Source organism: Xyrauchen texanus, chromosome 8 (genome assembly GCF_025860055.1).
Source record: "Xyrauchen texanus isolate HMW12.3.18 chromosome 8, RBS_HiC_50CHRs, whole genome shotgun sequence".
Taxonomy (NCBI): Eukaryota; Metazoa; Chordata; class Actinopteri; order Cypriniformes; family Catostomidae; genus Xyrauchen; species Xyrauchen texanus.
The window spans coordinates 33,202,034-33,225,841 of NC_068283.1; the positions used below are offsets into that span (position 1 = coordinate 33,202,034).

Below are 23,808 nucleotides of genomic sequence, written 5' to 3' on the forward strand. Positions count from 1 at the left end.
TCATCACCAAAAAAGGCAATACAGCGGCAATAAATAAAGCAAGAGAGAAAGGTTGGCAGGAAATTGCTGATCGTCTCAATGCGTAAGTAGCGGTGTAAACTATTTAAAATACTTTATCAACATTGAATGTGTGTCACAATACATTGCAAAGTTTGTGTGTGAATAACAGTAACATTAATTGCTTTCACGCAGCAGCACCTTAAATGAAGGAAAAAGAACCTGGCAGCAGGTGAAAATAAAATATAAAAATATAGTTCAGAATGGTAAGTAAATCTAATGTTATGTACATATGTAATCAGTGCCAGCTTGAAGTTACAACTATTCAGGTTTTTTTTTTAATTTTTTTTTTTTTAATTGCAGCGACCAAAAAGAAGACTGAGGTTGCTGGCACTGGGGGAGGGCCACCACCAGCCAGCTTCACTCCTGCAGAGGAGCTGGCTTTGGAAATTAATAAAGGGAGGCCCGTCCTTGAGGGAATAGAGGGGGGGACATCATCTAAAATGATATCACGTAGTATAAGGAGTGAGTATATAAAAGGTGTGTGTGTGTGTTTTATTATCATTATTCCTTCTTATTATTCCTTATTATAGCAGTACTGTCACGTAGAGGTACTTGTGCTACTGTAATGGTGCATTTTGGTAAAAAAAAAAAATATTTTTTCTATCAAGATTCTGTATGCATTATTGATCCACCAGACATCATGTTGCCTGTGAGTATGAGACCTTTTAAATCAGTCATGTAAGCTAATGAGTTTAACTGAGTTTAATCAGTGGTCACAGGGAGAAGGCCTATCAGATGAGGAGGATGAGGAGACTGTGTCTGTATGTTCAAGGAGGCCTGAGGTACTCACAGGTTCCATGCTATACTGTATTGAATATTAAAAAGTGTACTTGTGTGATAAAATGATCATAATGTGTTTTCAGGATGCTGACACTGTTCTAGAGCCCTCTCAGTCTGGGACCACATGTGACAAAGTGAGTATTAAGAAATGAAAACAATGTGACAAGAGTATTCAATGAAATAACTTAAATCTATGTTGCTACAGAACCCAGAAAACATAAAAGGAGTGTATAAACGCTACCTCCTTAAACAAATGGAAGCGATTGATATCGACATCCAGTATAAAAAACTGAAGATGAGGAAGTTGGAGCTGGAAATTCAACAGCTACAGACAAATGCAAGTAGAACTACCATTTTTAAAAAGGAAAAGAAAAAAAACATTACCTTTTTGATCACTTTCCACAACATTTATTTGTGTGTTTTCACCCCTAACAGGCAGATTCACTCTGAATAAAGACAAATCACATTAAATACTTTGACTTCTGTGTGTTTGTTCAACTAAGGAGAAAGTTGAGGGGCCAGTGGAAAATTTTAAAGGCTACACATGGTTTAGACCATATTAAGCAAAATAATTATTTGCATATGTGTCTCGTATAAGTCTGCCTGTTTCGTTTTCTTCCAATACTGCTTCACTGCCCCAGTCTTCCTCTTCAACAATCCTTGGTTGCCTCTCTCTCCTCAGACAAGCAATGTTATGGAGCACTACACAAGCAACTACAATGTCACATGCCCTAGGTGGAGTCACTCTGAGGTGCTTCAGGCACTGAAACCTTGACTTTATCAGCCCAAATGCCATCTCTATACAACCTCTTGTGCGTGCATGGGCAATGTTGTAGCGGTGCTGTGCCTCTGTCTGGGGCTCCTGATGGGGAGTCAAGAGGTAAGGCAGGCATGGGTATCCCTTGTCTCCCAGCAAAACTCCTGAGAATTCTCCTGCATAGACAGAATGAATGTATATATAGATATATAATGTAGTTTTTTTTCTTCTTTTTTTAAGACTTTTTGCGATTTAAGTGATTACTAGCATACCTCTTGCTAGTTGCTGGTAGAGAGATGAGGCTCTAAAGATTCTGGAGTCATGCACAGAGCCTGGCCATTTGGCCTCTACATTTGTGATGATGCAATCTGCATCACTAATCATCTAAAATAAATTAAACCTGTAGGTCACTACATTTTAATTGCAATGAACTAAACACTGGTGCCCAGCTTAGTACAGAACACTCAGTGCTAGAGCATAGCCTTCAATATCATCTCAGTGGGACCGTACCTGTACATTGATGCTGTGTACTGATTTCCTATTCACAAAGTCCGCTTCATGTGGACCAGACAGACACTTAATACGCACATGGGTGCAGTCCAATGCACCGATAACATTTGGGAAACCTAGGAAAATTATTTGTTTGTTTTAAATATGTCCCATGTAAAATCAACAGTCAAGAAATATTTCCATGTTTTATAGTTATTTGAACTTACCAGCTATTCCATAAAAGGCATGTTTAATGGTACGAATAGCTTTGTGGCCAGGAATGTGATGAACACATTGAGTAGTCTTTTTAAAGAAAGGTACACAGTTCGTACAGAGCGGCAAACTGATGCTTTGCTGATATTCTCTGCATCTCCAACTGTGTTCAAAAATGTTCCACTGGCAAAAAAGCGAAGTGCAATGCACACCGTCTGTGGGACTGTGAGCGCTCTGTTGCGGTGTGTATTATTTGCAATGTGTGGGCTTAGTAATCTACAAATATATGCAATGCCATCTCTTGAGAACCTATATCGCTCATACAGGTAGCTGTCATTAAAAGTCAATGGGTCTGACCTGTCTCTGAAAGTAGTTAAGTAAAATAAAATGACATCGAAATACCAGCAGGTGAGTATAAATGGTATGCGCGTTAAGCCTGAACTCAGACTTAGCCTGACAGTTAGCCTGCCCTGGACCAGGTTAATTTGCCAGCATAAGTTGCTGGGGTAACTGAGTTTGAACTTTTTTAAGTTTGATTTATGAAACCAAATCTACCAAAAATAAGCCTGACTAACCGAATTAAGCCTGGCTTATACTCTAATCTTGGTTTATGGAACAGCCCCCTGGTGGGAAAAACTAAACCAAAGAAACCCTTGCAGAACTTCTACTTGGTAATTGCATTGGTTATAATGGAAACTATGATCCCTTGTTGGTCTCTAATGGTTAGATGTTTGCTTCTGTTGGTACAGTGCATCCGGACAGTATTCACAGCGCTCCACTTTTTCCACATTTTATGATGTTACAGCCTTATTCCAAAATGGATTAAATTCTACAAACAATACCCCATAATGACAATGTAAAAGTAGTTTGTTTGAAATCTTTGCAAATTTATTAAAAATAAAATACGATATAATGAAAAAATTACATGTACATAAGTATTCACAACCTTTGCCATGACACACAAAATTGAGCTCAGGTGCATCCTGTTTCCACTGATCATCCTTGAGGTGTTTCTACAACTTGATTGGAGTCCACCTGTGGTAAATTCAGTTGATTGGACATGATTTGGAAAGGCACACACCTGCCTATATAAGGTCCCACTGTTAACAGTGCATGTCAGAGCACAAACCAAGCCATGAAGTCCAAGGAATTCTCTGTAGACCACCGAGACAGGATTGTATCGAGGCACAGATCTGGGGAAGGGTACAGAAACATTTCTGCAGCATTAAATGTCCCAATGAGCGCAGTGGCCTCCATCATCCGTAAATGGAAGAAGTTTGGAACCACCAGGACTCTTCCTTAGAGCTGGCCGCCCGGCCAAACTGAGCGATCGGGGAGAAGGGACTTAGTCAGGGAGGTGACCAAGAACCTGATGGTCACTCTGATAGAGCTCCAGTGTTTCTCTGTGGAGAGAAGAGAAACTTCCAGAAGAACAACCATCACTGCAGAACTCCACCAATCAGGCCTGTAGGGTACAGTGACCAGATGGAAGCCACTCCTGAGTAAATGGCACATGACAGCCCGCCTGGAGTTTGCCAAAAGTCACCAGAAGGACTCACAGACCATGAGAAACGAAATTCTCTGGTCTGATGAAACAAAAATTGAACTATTTGCCCTGAATGGCAAGCGTCATGTCTGGAGGAAACCAGGCACTGCTCATCACCTGGCCAATACCATCCCTACAGTGAAGCATGGTGGTGCCATAGGTGCTTCAACAAATTATTGAGCAAAGGCTGTCAATACTTACGTACATGTGATTTTTTTATTTATTTATTTATTTATTTTTTATAAATTTGCAAAGATTTCAAACAAACTTCTTTCACGTTGTCATTATGGGGTATTGTTTGTAGAATTTTCAGGAAAATAATGAATATAATACATTTAATCAATTTTGGAATAAGACTGTAACATAAAGAAATGTGGAAAAAGTGAAGCGCTGTGATTCCGGATGCACTGTAGCTTGCTATGTGGATACCATCTGGGACCAATACCTAAGGCCTATCTGTAATGGAAACCAATACAAACCCTTAGATCCTAATGGAACGTTGTCCAAAACATTTGGTAATGGCTTTAGCAGTAGTCTGTTGATGGTTCATAACGGTATTCTTAGTGGAACTAATTTCTATTGGGGGTTTGTTTCAGCAGGGTTGTGAAATGCTGAAGTAGCCTAATGTGCCTGAAGATTTGTTTATATAACAAGTCTCATGTTATCCTGGAGAACAGTATGTCTTTTACATTGAGCAAATATAGCATTCGTTAATATGCAGTTACCATTTTACCAAGGAGTTAATTTTAATCAAAGATATTAACAGATGATGCATTAGCAACTATTTCTGAATACCTCGGTACATCAGCATGTCCGCCATATTGAAAAAGACAAAATCAGACCATAAAAATGTGAAAGTTAATTGACACATGCTTGGCAACAGGCTGGAGTTTTTTTTCTGTTAATTTGACAAGATTTTGTCAGCCATAAACATTGGACAATTCTGCATATTGTAGATGACATCATATCTGTAAAACACTCTTATAAATAATGCTGATCAACACACAGCCTGCTTGAAACTTGAAACTATTGAACAAAATTGAAAATTACAAATTACTACTTATTTACAAATCAAAGGATCCTTTTACCCCGCAGAGCCATTAGCCCCATTGTACCCTATATTAAGCTTTAGCTTTTAACTACTATATCATTGTTGATTTCTACATCCATGCTATGGACCCTGATGCATGCCAGCCATTTGTTTCAGTAGCAAGACGTGTTCACAAACTTTTGCAGGCACAAGAGTTTAATGAAAGCGCTGCCTATTCTCTTCAGTCTGCTCCCACTCTCCAGTTCTCTCGCTCATTTCATTGCTCCTCTCCCACAACAATCACACCCACCCCAAAGTAACACCTCAAACACTGTAATTAATCAAGGCGCGTGCCGTAATCAGGAGGAAGAGCGGCTATTTTTACAGGCCTTGTCTCTGTGGGGGCATAGAAAAACAAGATGAGAAAGAGGAGAGGAAAGATGTCTGAGCTGCTTGTATCTTTACACTTACTTGATTAAATCTGTTCACAAAGGTCTGGACAAGAGAAAAATCAATGTAAGGTTATTATAAGAGGAATTTAAGTATACGTGCCTACTGCTCTCATTTCTTGATCCCTTCACAGGGACACTTCACTCACTCACACACTCTCACACATCCACATCCACACGCGCGCACACACACACACACACACACACACTGATATTTTTAAGAGTTAGTCCATTTAAGCAGCCATTTGCTAGTAGTATGTCAATTTGTGTTTATACGCATGTATTTTCTGGTGTTTTTGTATGAATTTGTGTTTATTACCTCCTGAGAGCACCAGGCACATGTTGGATGGATAGACAGACATGATTTACATGTGCTCACTTCTCCAGAATTGCAAATGGTAGAGCCTAGAAACAGTACCAAATATTATTTCAAATTGATTCTCGCTACTCAGTGGTTCTATATATGGTTATACCTAAAGACCTAGATTTTACTTTAGACATCAAGTGGTAACCCAACAGAGTATAAAATTCTGGGATTTTACTCCACGAGGTCCCTCAAGCAAGTAAATCTCCAAAATTCCCTCTGATCAACAGCATAAAAGTTGTTTAACGGAATAGCCAATACAATTTAAGTTAAGTTAATCATTCTATTTTCTTTCTTTCTTTTTTCTTTTCTTCTGTTTTTAGAAATGAAGGGATGAGCCAAAATGTATTTTTGTGGTAATCAACAGTACACCACAAATGCTGTCGATTGAGCTTAACTTGTATTGAACCCGGAATATTCCTTTAACACACAAAGGTAAAGAAAACATCCTTATAATTGCAACAAAATTACCATGTTAGTTAAAAAATAAACATTTAATAATGTAATTGTGACAGCTGTGAGTAGGTGGCTTCCACAAATAACTTACAATGCAGTATTACTATTTTATAGTATATATTAATATGCAACTATGATATAAGTATTATATTATTATAAAAGTATTATATTCTTGTATTTGTTGTATTTTAAAGGTTCAAATAATGCTAATTTAATTAATTGTGACATTTGGCAAAATTAGCTGCATAAATAATGGGCATCTTGTGAAGCACTTGCTTCTGTTTCACACATGACAATAAAAGACTAAGCACAAGCTGGTCCTGAATAAATAATTTAATTATTAAGGAGAATTGTGCATGAGCATAACTTTATTTTTTACTCTGTGTTTGTTATTAATTTAGATCAACAACAATGCCCATAAAAAACATAGATAAATGAGCATTGTTGAAGGCAACTTAAATGAATGGCGTCACCAGGGCTGGACTGGGAAGAGAAATCGGGCAGGGATTTTACAACATCTACAACATTTAGCAACTGGCCCAAAAGTTGAGTGGGTCCTTTTCTGCATAACGCGGTGGCATTATCGCGGCCAGTCGGCACGTTACGCGGCCGACACACCAGCCCGCTCGGTTCTTCCGATGGCCAGTCCGCCCCTGATCGGCCCCAAAGTGCGTCGGCCCACCGGGAAAATGCCCGGTATGCCAGATTACCAGTCCAGCCCTGGGCGCCATGTTGAATAGACTGACTGACTGACGACCTATTATGTAATGGATGTTTCGCTTTAAGAAACTGTCTTGTGATTGGATGGATGGTTGCTCAATCAGCCCAAATCAACAAAATGCAAAGAATAGCCTACTGTATACAAATCCACCATTTGGACTCAGTATGGTTTTAGCTTGAAAAAATGTGGGGGACCAAATCACCTTTTTAAGGAGTGCATGTCCCCAACGTCCCCCATGGCTGCTATGCCCTTGCATACAGTATATGTCTTTCATTACTTAAACAATAACAAGAGGCAAACATACCCACAGCTACAGAAACTAAAACTAAAAGAGATATCCAAACTTCCATGAAAGTAAATCATATTTTAATAGATCCAAGCTGCAGAACAGGCAGCATCTGCTGTGGAAGCCCCCTGTCTGACTCTCTAGTGCTCAAACTGGGAGTGGAAACTGTCATCAAGTCAAGTAAGGACAGATGACCCAATGTATTTCAGCATTTTACGAACACAATGTGTCTCATCATGAGTCAAGGAAATATGTAACCAGAGGCATGTTGAAACTCACCAAATGAACATTGAATGACAGTTCAAGGCCCCATTTTACGCCTCACTAATCATAAACAGCATTTAACGGCACAACTGTCAAAAAGTGTGCCTTTTAAAGTTTTATGTTTTCCAGTTTTTTTATCGATTGTATTTCTCATTCTGATAACAGTGCACAATACTCAAACCTTGCCGGCACCTCAGCCTTCAAACTGCAGCTCGTGTTGAGTACCATCTAGTGGTATTATTAATGTTTCATAGATGCTTTATGTCCATTGCTTTCACTAAAAATGTATGCACTTCACTTCTACATGAGCATATATCTGATGTAACCTCTACTACAGAAAAAAGGTAAGTCTTAGTTATTCATTTGAATGAGATTAAAGAGTAATACTGACATGATTTTAGCTTAAAACATGCCTGAAACAGTAGAAATAGCAGCCTAGTTAAATTATATGTGTTTCCTTACAGGTATCGTGGCAGTTCTGAGGTAAAATGTCCAATGTATGGTGCTAAAAGCGAGTTAAATTTATATTACAAATTAAACATTTCTCCCAAACAGATGAACAAAGCTGACCTCCATAGTCCATATCCTTAACCCAAACCTAAACGATAGTGTCATAAAAAGTAAATGAGACATGAAAAATGCAATTGCTAAAGTAATCATGTTATTTTCTGGTGCTTCATCGGACTCACCTGTGCTCTGCAGGATTTGGACCCAGTTCTCTGCTAGCAAGTGCAATGCTCTATCAGTTGAGCTAGAGTGCAATTTGAACATGCTTGAACAAGCTTGAAAATGTATTGCTGGTTATGTCATGCAAGCATTAAAATGTCTTTTCAAGTCAAGTAAAAGTGTTCGTCATAAGAAAGCAGAGGGTGAAAAGTATGTGAAATGTGATGCTGTTTTACTTCTGATTTGTGTAAAAGGGAATAAAAGTATTTGTTGTTGAATAGCGCTTCTAGTGTTCATTTCACCAGGAAACTGCCACAATATGTACAACACTTAAAATTACACATAAAATCATAATGTTTATTTTGATATACTAACCTGATTCTATGAGGCCAGGTTACTAGCAAGACAATATAAAATGTGATGCTTTGATGATCATAGTATCATAGACTTAATGCTTCTTTGATGATCATAGAAACCATTTGGTCTAAAGCCTTAAATGTCTTTCAGTTTTGTAAACAAATATAAATTGTGATCATTTTTTACTGCACAAATATTTTAATACAAATTTTGCAATTTATTTTAGTTGTCTATTTTATTTTTAATAGATGCAATGGAATGAATAGTAATGAAAAGCAACCAAACAGGAGCAGCATATATCTGCTATAAAGTTTAAAAGCATCCCAGGTGGAGGACTCATGAAGTTTAGGGAATGCTCAGAGTGTCAAATATGTGCCACTATACAGTAGGTAATTATTCTAAATATAGTCCACGTGGGATTTCATATATTTTCTTCTCATGCTCTCTGTCTCTATGCATGTACAGTATACTACAGTAGAGAGAGAGAGAGAGAGCGAGAGAGAGCAGGAGAATGTCATTAATGTATACATACATAGTGCTCCTGACTTTTTATTGGCCATATTAATTTATATAACTGTCCTGCACTGACACTAGAAAGCGGACATATTCATTGCTTTTACAATTTAATAATTTATGAAACAGGTCTAAATGTTAGTCCAATGAATCTTTCTTTTACAGCCCATAAAACATATGGGACAGGGAATAGAGAAGAAACAGCAAAGGACTTTTCCTTTTGGATGCTGAATAGCTGTATTATAGCAGGATCCTGCTGTCCATGCTGAATAGGGGACAAAAGAGAAAGTGCTCTGATCTTCTCTACAATAACATGACCCTCTATGTCTGCCTTCTCAAGGATAAAAAAAAAAAAAGTCATTTTTTCCCTTTTTCTTCCTAGGTGGCTCACATATTTCCACCTCCCTATATTCCTTCAATTTCGCTCTCATTTGCTTGTTAGACAATAGATATTGCCTAAGGTTTTCATTGAGCAAGATTGAGAGGCGCTGTTTTGATATTTTAATCTGTGGCCCTCATGACACCTGCATAATAACTGTTATTCTGTTTACTGCTGTGTGTGTATGTGTAAATGTTCATAAATGCAAGACAAAGAATTTAGAAAACAAATCTAATCTACCTTATATATAACATTTACATTTGAACATTCTGGATTCATCATTTAGATTTCAGATAATTGTCAATAAATATCACTCTGAAACTACACAAACTTTTAAAGGCTTGTTTCAACTAAATCTTTCTGAATTGGCCAGTCATTTCAACGTACTCCGTGGCTGAATTTCGGAAGAAAATAAAAGAAAACAAATGCATTTTTAAACAACATTTTATTCAAAGCACGCTGCACTACTTCAAGTTTACTCCATGCAGCATTGAGGTCATATTTAGAAAGTGCTGGACACACCGAGCATCGCGCATGCTGAGGGGAAAGACGTCAACCCGTGCAAACGGGGAAGGAGTCATAAAAAAATTACAAGAACCGTGCAAATGCCCCCTCCACCAAATGAGCGGTTTCCCCCCTCGCGTGCCTTAACTAAACTCGAAGAAAAATACATTTGGACATCTTAAAGATATATAACACTTGAAATGCAAAGTGCAAAAGAGTTACTGTTCAGATAAAAAGACATGCTTTCGGAAGTGATTGTCTTGTACAAACATTTTCCATAGACTACTTAAATCTGATGTAAAAACGTGTAAACACTTCACTGTAAATTCACTTGTTCCCATATTGTCATTCTTAATACATAAGCATAATAACCTTAAATACAAAGAGCTACGCATGAATAAACAATACATTCGCATTTCATAAACGTGCAACTTTTCGTAACAATACGTCAGTGTGTTTCTCTGTAATCTTTGAAACAGTTCATCCGCGTCGGCTTCAAAGGGAGTAAAAATGTAAGTTGCATATCTTCGTGCCCCACAAACTGAGAACAACTGGGGGTCACTTGCCATGCTGCACCTGGAATGCGGTCCAGCCGGACAGTTACAGGTGACACCCGTGACTAACTCAGTCCGATCATCACCGCCTCGACGTCTTTGGATGGTCTCCGGTCCTTGACCAGAAAGTTGATCATACTTTCGGACTTGATCATAAGGTTGCAACCAAGGAAGAAGATCCCGAACATCACCGTGAGCGACAGAACGCACAGCACCGCGATCTGCACCACGCGCGTCACGAACAGCTTGCGCTCATCTTGGGCGAGAACTAAAGACCCACCGCCGTCGTTCGCGGTCACTTCGCTCCCGTTACCCGTGCAGCAATCAACCAGTGTCCCCGCCAGTTCTTGACTGCGGTTGAGCAGAGCTCCGCGCATAAAGACAGTGTGGTTAAAGAATGTACCGTTCATCCTGAACGGACAGGCAAAACGTTGAAGCTGAGGTTTGTGGACGATCAAGCCACTATAATGGCAACTGCCTGTTGAGTTGGGCGAGTTTCATTAGAGTAAAATGTACTAAAAGATTCTCCTAAAGTCATTACACCATCACTCAACAAGCAAATGGGAGAAAATGTGTCCAGTTTCTGATGCACGCTCTCACACTTACACTCTTGACTATCAGCAAGTTGTCTTCATAAGCAGGATCAGCCTGCAAGGAATTGGCAATGCAACTCAACTGAGACCTGTGCTCAGGTTTCCTGTTCTGTGTGTGTGTGTGTGTGTGTGGTTCATGTGGAAGGGGGTGGGTGTCAAGAAAGAGAGCCAACAGCCTGGATGTCGCCAAGGAGACCATTCTCATTCAAAGCTGGTGAAGATGTTCTGATCAATAGAGATTTGATCCACCTTTCAAATCCGTCAACCCATGATTGGTTTGAAAAATCATCAGTTGTCCATGCTTTGCGCTAGACTCACCTCCATGATCTTGTAAAGAAAGTGCATTTGGAAGACTTTTCATTTAATCTTAATGAGATATGTGGCTTGCCAAAAGCAGAGGTCAAGAGGTCAAGACTGCCCCAAATATCACGGCAATTATGATTACAAAACCCATTGGATTGATTTACACAGTGGACAGTGTTCTCAAGTGAAACTGTGACAATAATAATTTGAAAAAGTGAAGACAGTGTGTGAGATGCTGCCAAGCATGTTTGTTGAGAGAGCGCGGGCGTGCGGTGGCTGCCAAATGTCACACTGACAGAGAAAACCGTGGGAGAGAAGACACGGAGATAAATTAAGAAATGAAAAATGAAGTGTCGATAAAACCAGTGCAAACTTTTCTGCGAAAGTAAAGCCGTTCTGCAACACAATATTGATTCTTCACTTTCTTTGCCAAAAAATTTTAAAACTTATTTTTAATTAACTAAGGTGCTGAAATATGATAACACAATTATAGGATTATTCTACTTTTGAGCCAGATAAAGTTGAAGGCTGTTTTCTAACTGTCAGACCTGCCAAAATAGCCTACAACAATCAATTGCTGGTGGTTAGACAAAAGTGTGCAATTACTTTGCGCAAAGGTCACTTATACAGAGCGACATTAATCCCCAGACCATTCAGCATTACCATGTGGTACAATTAGATTATTGTTTGCAATGTAATTTGCCCAGTTGTCTTATTACTATAAATAATGCAAGACTGATATGACCATGTTTTCAAATACATTTCAAATGTATTAAGTACCCATTAATACTTCTTTCATTTAACATTAGTAAACCATATACATATGCAAACATATAAAAAGCCTCCAAGTGTTTCTTAAGATTGAACGTGGAGACTTTTTCAATGGCTATAATTTTTGTAAGACAAAGATTTCATTGCTCAGTTATTTTTCCCCATGCTTCTTTGACATTTACATTTATGCATTTGACAGACGCTTTTATCCAATGTGACTTACAGTGCACTTATTACAGGGACAATTCCCCCGGAGCAACCTGGAGTTAAGTGCCTTGCTCAAGGACACAAGGCTGGTGGCTGTGGGGATCAAACCAGCAACCTTCTGATTAACAGTTATGTGCTTTAGCCCACTACACCACCACCACTCCACTTCACTTGACTTTGAAAGTCAAGTTATATGCTACCTGGCTTGACCTATCGCACATGTTTCAGGCTTTGGCTCAGATCGCTCTTTTAACATTTAGGAGCATAGTAAGTAAATTACGCACTTGTTATTAATATTGACTGTTGGGTGATCAATAATGTAATTGGATAATCCATTAAAAGTATCTGTATTCTGATTATGCACAATTATGAAATGAAATGTAATCCAATCACAAGTATTCAGTTTTTTGTAATCCATATTTAGGATTACATGTAATCCGTTACTACAAAGCACTAAATACTTTTGTTTTTTTATCATATTACATGGATTAATAGGAAAGATGCAAAGAAAAGCTTAAGTGCGCTGCAGATCTCCCACACAGCTTCAATTAACTTCACACATAACTAAATTCCTTTGTACTTTCTTTCACAGTCCACACTGCACAACAACAACTATTCATCTTCTTTGTTTGTGAAGACATGTATTTAACTGAATATTTTTAGATGGTTCTCCATGCGCCTTAGCAACAGGCAACATTTACGCATAGTAACAGATGGTTGTTATTTTGGTTGGAAAAATAGAGAGAGGGAATGAGAGGAAGAAATCGAGACATAGGTTGCAGGTTGAATGGTCAGAAAAGTGGGTAAATTTGCAGCCTAGCAACAAAATTTAAGTAAAGTGGTCCCCTAGCAACCAAGTTGGCTTTACTCCCTCTTCGTAATGCGCATACACAAACACACAAAAACTAGTGGCTAACTTTATTTACAGCACAACAAGTCAGCTACATATAATTGGAGCAAATACACACAGGACACACTGTTCTAGTGGTCTAAGTATAATTATTTTGGTTGGTTCAACTCAGGGACTGTAGAGAACAGAAAGAAGTTTAAGAACACAAATGCTTAACCTTCCTTTGTCACATAGTTACAACTGTCTGTGGGGGGTTCACACTCCCTCGCTATCACGTTCTCTCTTGTTCCCTCTGTCTCGGTCAAAATGGCACTTTTCTGAGATCACCCAGTGAGGTGCACTAGCAGTCTAGCACAAACCAAAAGACCTAGAGAGGTCTCACAGCATGGCACTATGTGTGCACTCACATCTGTTTCTAAATTTATGTGAGTTTATGTGAGAGAGTCTGCTTTTTATTTCACTGACTTCATTTATTATAAAAATCATACTCGCAGACTAAGTAGAATTAGATTCTCCATCCATTAAAGACAGGCATTCAAATGTATGTGTGTGCATGTGTGGATCTACCAATATGTCTAAATACGCAGTTTATGCATGTTTACCTGCTTCTATGAGTGTTTGTGCTTGGATACTAAAAGTACACATAAATGTCTGTATGGTTGTGTGGTTTGCCTATTTAATATTTGCTGAGAAATCTCCATTTATATAAATCTCTGAATATATATATATATATTCTGTATACTGTATATACTGTATATACTGTATAAATTAACTTATAAATGTAATATATTCGAGATAATTAAAATACATTATAATATCACGATGGACAATCCGCCCATCTGCACTTGCACCGGAGCTAAATTCTGTCTTAACACCTGTCTCTAATTCCAGTGAGCATGGGGAGAGCGACATATAAACAGCCACGCCACCTCCAGACGAGAGAGAGAGAGAGAGAAAGAGAGAATGACACGAGTGACCAGTGACTGGCGTGTCTTATGTTATTGTGAAGCTGAAGACTGAAGAAGTTTATGTTGAGAAAGTTTGTGTTACACTGATCTGATTAAACTGAGAAAAGCACTGAGAAGAGTGCACACAGAGTGTTGAAGGCAGATAAATAAAGAGCCTTACTTGATTGCATCATTGCTCTCCGTCTCCTCACTTCCATCTCCGAGCTTGAACGTGTTACAGACATTTTTTGTTTTATATACATATTTATTTTTAGACCATTGCTGCATCTGAAACGGCATGCTGTTTCAGTATATACTGTATTTGATGGAGGACACACTTAACTTCTGCCAAAACAGTACATTCGTTTAGGTATGCATGCAAATAGTATGAATAGATTTCGGACATATACTTCATCCAGGGATGTGGGCATTATCTCGTGTCCTGAATATATGACATAAGAACAACAGCCGTGAAAATGTTATATTATTGTTATATAAAACACTTACAGTGGAGAGGAGCTGTCCGACTCATGGTTTACAGCAGTTCTTTTAAATCCAATGTTTTGAACTTGACGTCGCCTCAGCTCCTGAGGGATTATGGGATCGTAAAGTGTCCAGTAGATCAGAACTTCAAAATCTTGCTTTTGGAGCATCTCAATATGGTTGTGTCACGTCTTATAGATTCTCAGCATTTTGTGCCATAAACACTGCATTTTTAGGATGTTGTGTCAAGTAAAATGTAGTTTAAAACTTTCAAAAAAGCAACTCAATCCATCCAGCTGCTGCATGCAGCTGTATTTGTATATCTGGAGATTTGCGTACCACCCCCTGCTGACTCGCAAAAACATGAAGGTGTTAATTTAATGTTGAATTCCACCGTTGGTAGAAAGATTCCTTATTACTGAAATTAAATATGGTCGGTGGGCATGATTGTGTTAAGTATTTAAAAAATATATATACTGTATAATTATTTTGCACTATATTAACTAATTAAAAAATGACAGCCCTTTTGAGTGTGGATTAGGCTTAGAAGATAGAAAACATCATTTGCACAGTATAAACAAAAGAAGTCAATGCGCATGCACAAATATGCATATGTGTATGCATGCACTTGTGCGTGTCTGTTTTGTGTGCTTTATCTAGCATAGGTATACATTGTGTATGGGTTAATTAAGACAGACACACTCAGTGAGTTGACCACTTATTGCAAAGATCAGGTAGCTCTACACAAACACATACACACACACACACACACACACACACACACGTTGTGTTTCCATGTTTTATGGGGACTTTCCATAGACATAATGGTTTTTATACTGTACAAACTTTATATTCTATCCCCTAAACCTAACCCTACCCCTAAACCTAACCCTCACAGAAAACTTTCTGCATTTTTACATTTTCAAAAAACATAATTTAGTATGATTTATAAGCTGTTTTCCTCATGGGGACCGACAAAATGTCCCCACAAGGTCAAAAATTTCGGGTTTTACTATCCTTATGGGGACATTTGGTCCCCACAAAGTGATAAATACACGCTCACACACACACACACACACACACACACACACACACACACACACACACACACACACACACACACACACACACACACCAACACAGGCTTTCTGTGTTAATTGTTGCTTCTTTGTTTTGTCTCGTTTCAGCGCTCTGCTGGGAGAACACGTCACACTCACTTTGTCTGGTCAAAGATCAGTATCTCCAGCAGCGCTCAATCCAAACAAACATCATGTGTTATTAGACTAGGCTGACCCCAGATCAGGTCTGGTCATGACAATCGTTTTTTTAAGCTTTTCTTTCTAAACACAGTGTGTGCATGGAGGAAAGTGGTGTCATAGGTGAATAACACAGATAATTCAAGAAGTATTGTCAAGAGAACTAAAAAGCAATCGCTTGTGCACACACACACACACACACACACACACACACACACACACACACACACACACACACCCACACACACGCGCACAGATCAAGCCTGTGTAATGTGGCTTATCCCTCTTCTTCTCTATCTCAACCACACAATTTCACAATTCCAGCACACAAGGCAGTAACTTAGCAACAGGCAAGAGAGGGGGAGAGAAAAAAGAGAGAAACAAAAAGGATGGGGTGACAGAATTGCTGGGTCCAGTGGTATCTGCAGTTTCTTTAGCATTGATCTAATCAGGCCCCACCAGTCTACATGTTTCAACCTCTCATTATTTCTCCCAACCTCTTTCCTTCATAAGGGAAATACTAAGGTCTCGTCATAGTCTAACACAGAGACAGATGCATCTTGATTGTAGGGGCTGGATTCTTCATAACGTTATGCATATTTGTATGTTTCCCCTGGTTTGCCCTCTCTTCCCTTTTTATTGCTTCTCTTCTCCTGACTTTCCTACTTTCTCTTCTCTCAGTGGCAGTGTTGGATTGAAAAAGTTGATTGAAAAATGGAAATGGGGAGGCCTGGGTAGCTCAGCGAGTAAAGACTACTACCCCTGGAGTCACGAGTTCGACTTCAGCCAGGTCTCCTAAGCAACCAAATTGGCCCGGTTGCTAGGGAGGGTAGAGTCACATGGAGTAACCTCCTCGTGCCACCAGCCACCATGAGGACTTGAAGCGCATTGGGAATTGGGCTTTCCAAATCGGGGATAAAAAATGTTTTTAATGGGAAAGACAAAATTCATTTAAATTATGTGAGATCAGATGCTTTTGATGTCTTGCCCATCAAAACACTAATAAAACTGTTCAGTAATGATAACAAATTGGCTCTTGATGATGACAGAATTGTATGATTCAACTTTTTGAATTCAAAGATTGAGTTCTTTCTGTTACTTCAGCATAAAAGCATTTGACCTACAACCCCAATTCCAAAAAGGTTGGGACAGTATGGAAAATGCTAATAAAATAAAAAAGGAGTGATTTGGAGTCCTTCAAGAGCAAAGATCATTCAATACTTGTCAATCTGACAACAGATGCTTCAGCAAATAATCCAGCAATTTGAGAACAAAGATCTCCAAAGACGAATTGGAAGGATATTGGTTATTTCACCCTCTACAGTGCACAATATAGTTTCAAGGAATCTGGTCAAATCTCGGTGTGTAAAGGGCAAGACGAAAACCATTTCTGAATGCGTGTGATCTCTAATCCCTCAGACATCACTGTCTTAAAAAAAACATCATTCATCTGTAATGGATATCATGAACATGGGCTTGGGATTACTTTAGTAGACCTTTGTTAGTTCAACACCACTCGCGCTGCATCCACAGATGCAAGTTAAGACTTTACTATGCAAAGCAGAAGCCCTACATCAATACTGTCCACAAGCGCTGCCGACTTCTCTGGGCTCGGTCTCATCTTAGATGGAAAGTAGAACTGTGTTATTTTTTTTTGGGTTTGAAGAGTCCTCATTTCAAAAGTTTTTTGAAAAACAAAGCAATCGTGTTATCCGGGCCAAATAGGAAATGGACCATCCAAGCTGTTATCAGCATCAGGTCCAGAAGCCAGTGTCTGTATGGGCCATTGGTGTGTCATGTTAAGGGTAACTCACACATCTGTGAGGACATCATCAATGCAGACAGATATGTAAAAATTTTGGAGCAACATATAGAGCCATCCAGGACCGTCTTTTACAGGGACGTCCCTGCATTGTCCAGCAGGACAACTTCAAACCACATACTGCCTAGATTTCAAGTGCATGGCTGTGTAAGCAGAGAGTGTGGGCGCTAGACTGACCTGTCTCCAATTGAGAATGTGTGATACATTATGAAGCACACAATACAACAACGAAGACCCTGAACAATTGTGCAGCTAAAGACCTATAAATAATGATTGGGGGAAAATTCCACTTTCTAAACTTAACAAACTCTTCAGTGCTCAAATGCTTAAAAAGTGTTATTAGAAGAAATGGTGATGTTTCACAGTGGTAAACACTCTACTGTCCAAACTTTTTGGAGCGTGTTGCAATGGTCTGATTTGAAATTACTGCACATTAAAAAAAAAAAGGAAAAACATAATATAATTCGTAGTTCTTGTGTTTTCAATATAGCAAAGGGTGAATATTACTTTTTCATACTGTTTTTGGAATTGGGGTTGTAATAAATCTCTATTTTCTAGTGGAGTTCTTATCATCACAACAAACTGTTATCCTGATAGACCAATGTTATGCAAAATGTGTTACGAACACGAGAAGGAAAGAGAACAAAAATATGTTTTGTAACTGTGAATTTGTAGAGATGACTCATAAATGAAATGCATGCTATTTGGACAGTCTTTTTCACCCACTGTATATATATAAATATGTGTATATATTTTTTTGTTTAAAAGTTAATTTTAATATAATAATATGAATAACAGCCTATTATTAATATAATTAATCCTTTGACTTTTTGATCTTTTACTTTGAGAAGCAGTTATCTTTAATACACTAGAAGAATGGCAGGGAGTTTGTCCCTTACATGCCTGTATATCTGAACATGTTCATTACAAGATTCTGCAGTTTTGCCTATATGCTATTTAAAATCAAATTGTAGCAGATGGTTTAAACATTTATGTAAATGTTTATTTATTTATATATATTTTTATTCATTTATTTTAAATTCTGGGATGTTTGATTTGGATTGAAAGACTCACTGTGTTCCATTTAGTGTTGCCTCCTGTCCAGGATTTTTTGGCCTCGTCAACGTTTTTGGCTGTCTGTCCAACCTAGTCTCATTAAAATCCATACATATTTTAGGAGTTGGCTATTTCGTATGATGTCATATGAGTTTGTTCATATAAATTTGTACGATTTCATCACATGCAAATGTCCGGATGTCTAATGTGGAAGAACGAGTTTCACACAAGAGGCATTAAGGACATGCTTATTAATATTATGGCCTTACCCAAACCTCTTATCTAAACCTTACCGATCAGTAGAGAGTGTAAACATGATAGGAAGGTGTTGTGTGTGACAGAAGCACGTAACTGTCATATATTAGATGGAAACGATATCCAGTGACATCATTGGCTGTAGTGAAAGTCGTACAAATTAGCCAAATTTAGAAAAGTGGTATGAAACCTTACGATTTCATCATGAGGGTATGTATGTCTGTCCTGGAAAAATGCTATTCCATTCCTGGATGAAACATTTTCTGACACGTTCACCTGAGAACTTGTTCTTATTCTTCAAAAGCACTCTCCTCCTAAACCACTCTCTATATCATTCGAAATTCAGATACATTTTAGTGAATTGGTTCGATTCATGTACATGCTCTCCTAAACCCTCCTTTCCCTCTCATAGGAAGCATTGGGAAGTTCAATGTATTTTAGTGAATGGTTTGGTCGGATGGGTTTGGGTTTTGTTATTGACAATATTTCACGGCACATACAGCAAACAGACAAACAGAAACTTTTACAAAAGACACATAAAATATTAAAAACTCAAATAAATTAAATAAGACAATAACATTTATCATAGGGATTTTTACAAAAAAATTGATTTTCATCTACAATAGTTGGGAAAATAATAATAAATGGTGATATTTGATATTTCAGTTAAATTCTTTGTGCAATGTTCTGATGTGGCTTTTATCCCATTGTTATGTATTCTATTACATTTGACAAATTAGTACTTAATGATTGCTTAGTTCTCCAGTTAGGAACCATGATTTTCTTTGCAATTGCTAAAGCAATATACAGTATGTAGATTTAATCAGAGCAGATGGGGGATCAATTAAATATACAAAAATTGATTAGAGAGTAATTCTGTATTTCAAGATGGCAGACAGTTTCTCAGTAACATCCATCCAAAAATGCTGTACAGATAAATTACATAAAGAGTGGATGTTTGTGCCTGGGATGTTGAGAGTGCATCGAGAGCAAAAATCTAAATTAGAAAGACCCATGTTATGCTTCATGTATTGTGTAACATGTGTTCTGTAAATAGTTTTATATTGAATCAATTGTTACTTTGGCCTATTACTAAATGAGAATATATGTTTGTGTATGTGTCTGTTTCCAGAAGTTGGTTTTAGTAGAAAAGGTCAAAACTATCATCCATTTTGCAGTAGGTAAATAAATCGTGTGGATCTGTACTGAGGATTAGTCTATATGGTCGGATGATTTATGTGGATGAACCCTATTAAAGAACAATTAATCTCAAGTTTTACGAAGAATACCCTTCACATCAATTCACATCTTATATGTTGCAGAGTATTTATTTGTAATCTTTATTATATTCTGCTGTGCATCACTATGTGTTCAGTTCATTTATTTATATAATGGTCTATCTGTTCAAATGCTGTTTAATGCTGATAGTTAAATATTTAAAAAAAGAAAATGCTTCAGTGTAGTTATGCCCTACTGGTAGTGTAATCGCTTGCAGTGTAGCAAACTATAGATTTACAGTTTCATCTCAAAATTACTCAAGGACAGGATTAGCCAAAGTAAGTAAAAATTATACAGAATAAAATTATTGATGCTATTGTTTGAATTAAAATTCGATGTAAATTCGAATTTCCGTCACTTTCCGTTCATGTTTACATGTACAGAACGTACAGCCGTGGCCAAAACTATTGGCAGTGACATAAATTTTGTGTTTTGCAAAGTTTTCTGCCTCAGTTGTTGTGGTGTTGATTCATGTTGTTTCTAGATTGTTGTGCAGAGTGATCAGATAAAAATTTCACAGTTTTTTGGCCCTGGCACAAAATGACCAGCTAACATCATTTCACTAATCATATCAGCAGCACCTGGGAAAGTGTGAATGAGTACTAGTCAGGTGAAATCACTCTATCATTCTGATTGGATTATAAGAGCAGACTGATTGCTATAAAAGGAGGGAAGAAGTGCTTCCAATCATTGTGTTCTTGTTAGCAATGGTTACCTCTAAAGAAAGATGTGCAGCCATCATCGCTTTGCATAAAAATTGCCTCACATACAAAGAAGGCTTCAGGACATCCCAGAGCATACCAGCAAGCCGTCTCCTTCTGAGGAGTCAGCTGCAGAATCGTGTCACCACCAGTGCAGAGCTTGCTCAATATTGGCAGCAGGTTGTGTGAGTGCATCTGCACAGTGAGGTGAAGACTTTTGGACAATGTCCTGGTATCAAGAAGGGCAGCAAAGAAGCCTCTTCTCTCCAAGAAAAACATCAAGGACAGATTGGACAGCAGAAGACTGGTGCAAAGTTATTTTCTCTGAAGAAGCTCCCTTCCGACTGTTTGGGACATCTGGAAAATCGATAGTCCGGAGAAGAAAAGGTGAACACTACCAGGAGTCATGTGTCATGCCAACAGTGAAGCATCCTGAGACCATCCATGTGTGGGGTTGCTTTTCATACAAGGGAGTGGGCTCTCTCACAATTCAGCCCAATTCTGCCCCTGTCATGAATAAAGAATGGTATTAAAACGTCCTGCAAGAGCAACTTCTCCCAATGATCCAGGAGCAATTTGGTGATGATCAGTGCATTTTCCAGCATGATGGATTCCACCATGTCACAAGGCAAGAGTAATAATGAAGTGGCTCGGAGATCATTACATTGAAATTTTGGATCCGTGGCCAGGCAACTCCCCGGATGTTAATCCCATAGAGAACCTTTAGTCAATCCTCAAAAGGCAAGTGGACAAGCAGAAGCCCATAAATTGTGACCAACTCTGAGCACTAATAAGACAAGAATGGATCGCCATCAGTCAGGATTTGGCCCAGAAGCTGATATCAAGCATGCCAGAGTGAATTGCAGAGGTTATGAAGAACAAGGGTCAACACTGTAAATATTGACCCTTTATGGAATGTTTTTGCCAATAAAAGCCTTTAAAACTTATGAAAAGCTTTGCATTGTTTTCTAGTATAACATAGAAACATAATCTACAAATACTGAAGCAACAAACTTTACAAAACACAAAATTTATGTCACTGCCAATACTTTTGGCCACGGCTGTACATATAGTTGAAGTCAGAAGTTTACATACACTTAGGTTGAATTCATTTAAACTAATTTTTTAACCACTCTACAGATTTCATATTAGCAAACTATAGTTTTGGCAAGTCATTTAGAACATCTAAGTTATGCATAACATGAGAGATTTTTACAAAAATTGTTTACAGACAGATAGTTTCACTTTTAATTGACTATATCACAATTCCAGTAGGTCAGAAGTTTACATACACTAAGTTAACTGTGCCTTTAAGCAGCTTGTAAAATTCCAGAAAATAATGTCAAGCCTTTAGGAAATGAGACAATTAGATTTTAGCAATTAGAGTCCTACCTTCAAACTAAGTGCCTCTTTGCTTGACATCATGGGAAAATCAAAAGAAATCAGCCAAGACCTCAGAAAAAATAATTGTGGCCTGAAGGTACAACGTTCATCTGTACAAACAATAGTATGCAAGTATAAACCCTATGGGACCATACAGCCATCATACTGCTCAGGAATGAGATGCATTCTGTCTCCTAGAAAGGAACATGGTTTGGAACGAAAAGTGCAAATCAATCCCACCAAACAGCAAAGGACCCTATGAAGATACTGGAGGAAAGAGGTAGACAAGTATCTATATCCACAGTAAAACAAGTCCTATATCCACATAACCTGAAAGGCTGCTCAGTAAGGAAGTAACCACTGCTCCAAAACTGCCATAAAAAAGCCAGACTACAGTTTGCAAGTGCACATGGGGACAAAGATCTTTTGGAGAATGTCCACTGTTTGGCCATAATGACCATCTTTTTGTTTAGCGGAAAAAGGATGAGCCTTGCAAGCCGAAGATCATCATCCCAACCGTGAAGCATGGGGGTGGCAGCATCATGTTGTGGAGCTGCTTTGCTGCAGGAGGACCTGGTGCATTTCACAAAACAGATGAAATCATCAGGAAGGATAATTATGTGGATATATTAAAGCAAAATCTCAAGACATCAGCAAGGAAGCTTATGGAAGACTACCCAAAAGGTTTGACCCAAGTTAAACCATTTAAATGCTACCAAATACTAACAAAGTGTATGTAAACGTCTGGCCCACGTATGTGATGAAAGAAATATAAACTGAAATAAATAATTCTCTCTACTATTATTCTGACATTTCACATTCTTAAAATAAAGTAGTGATCCTAACTGACCAAAGACAGGGAATGTTTTCTAAGATTAAATGTCAGGAATTGTGAAAAACTGAGTTTAAATCTATTTGGCTAAGGTAAAAGGTATGCAAACTTCTGACTTCAACTCACACATATATATATATATATATATATATATATATATATATATATATATATATACAGTTCGTTTAACTGTAAAACAAATCTCATGAAAAACGGTTATGGGTGGCGGGTTGAGAAGATGACCCAGGCTAGATTCAAACTCAGGTCATCCATGAGTGCCAGAACTCAATGTGTCAGAGCACTCCCACTGAACGCAAAGGCCATAGCTCTGACGTAAATGTTGACTAAATCAAAGCCTCAAAGCTGGGGACAGAGATGTTAATGTCAGTCACAACGTAATAATTTTACAAATGTGTGATCATGTGTGCTTGTGGGAAAATGGCATACTGACAATAAGCTTTGTGTGCTGAACGATACTGATGTTATGATACTGGAATTTGTGTGTGTGTGTTTATAAGTGTGGGTTTGAAGGCACATGAGTGACATCATTACTTTTCAAAATAGTATCTGCAAATTAACTCAATATTATGAAGCTTCACCCACATATCTTGTAAAAGTGCGCTCACACACAGTGTCATCGCCACCTTAAGTATGCAATTGCAGGGTAGGGTAACCATAGTAAC

General features: G+C 38.1%; 2 protein-coding genes across 2 annotated transcripts; both read right to left on the reverse strand.

Annotated features, from left to right (window-relative positions):
- Positions 1–1,241: 1,241 nt before the first annotated feature.
- Positions 1,242–1,981, reverse strand: LOC127648145 (putative nuclease HARBI1). The gene is made up of 2 exons (XM_052132739.1): positions 1,870–1,981; positions 1,242–1,773 (listed from the first exon to the last, which is right to left on the reverse strand). The coding sequence occupies exons 1-2, from the start codon at positions 1,979–1,981 to the stop codon at positions 1,400–1,402; spliced, it is 486 nt and encodes a 161-aa protein (XP_051988699.1). The 3' UTR covers positions 1,242–1,399.
- A 7,850-nt stretch (positions 1,982–9,831) lies between these two features.
- LOC127648397 (reprimo-like protein) lies at positions 9,832–11,041 on the reverse strand. Its single transcript, XM_052133062.1, has one exon. It carries the CDS (start codon positions 10,796–10,798, stop codon positions 10,454–10,456), a length of 345 nt encoding a protein of 114 aa, XP_051989022.1. The 5' UTR covers positions 10,799–11,041; the 3' UTR covers positions 9,832–10,453.
- Positions 11,042–23,808: the final 12,767 nt, after the last annotated feature.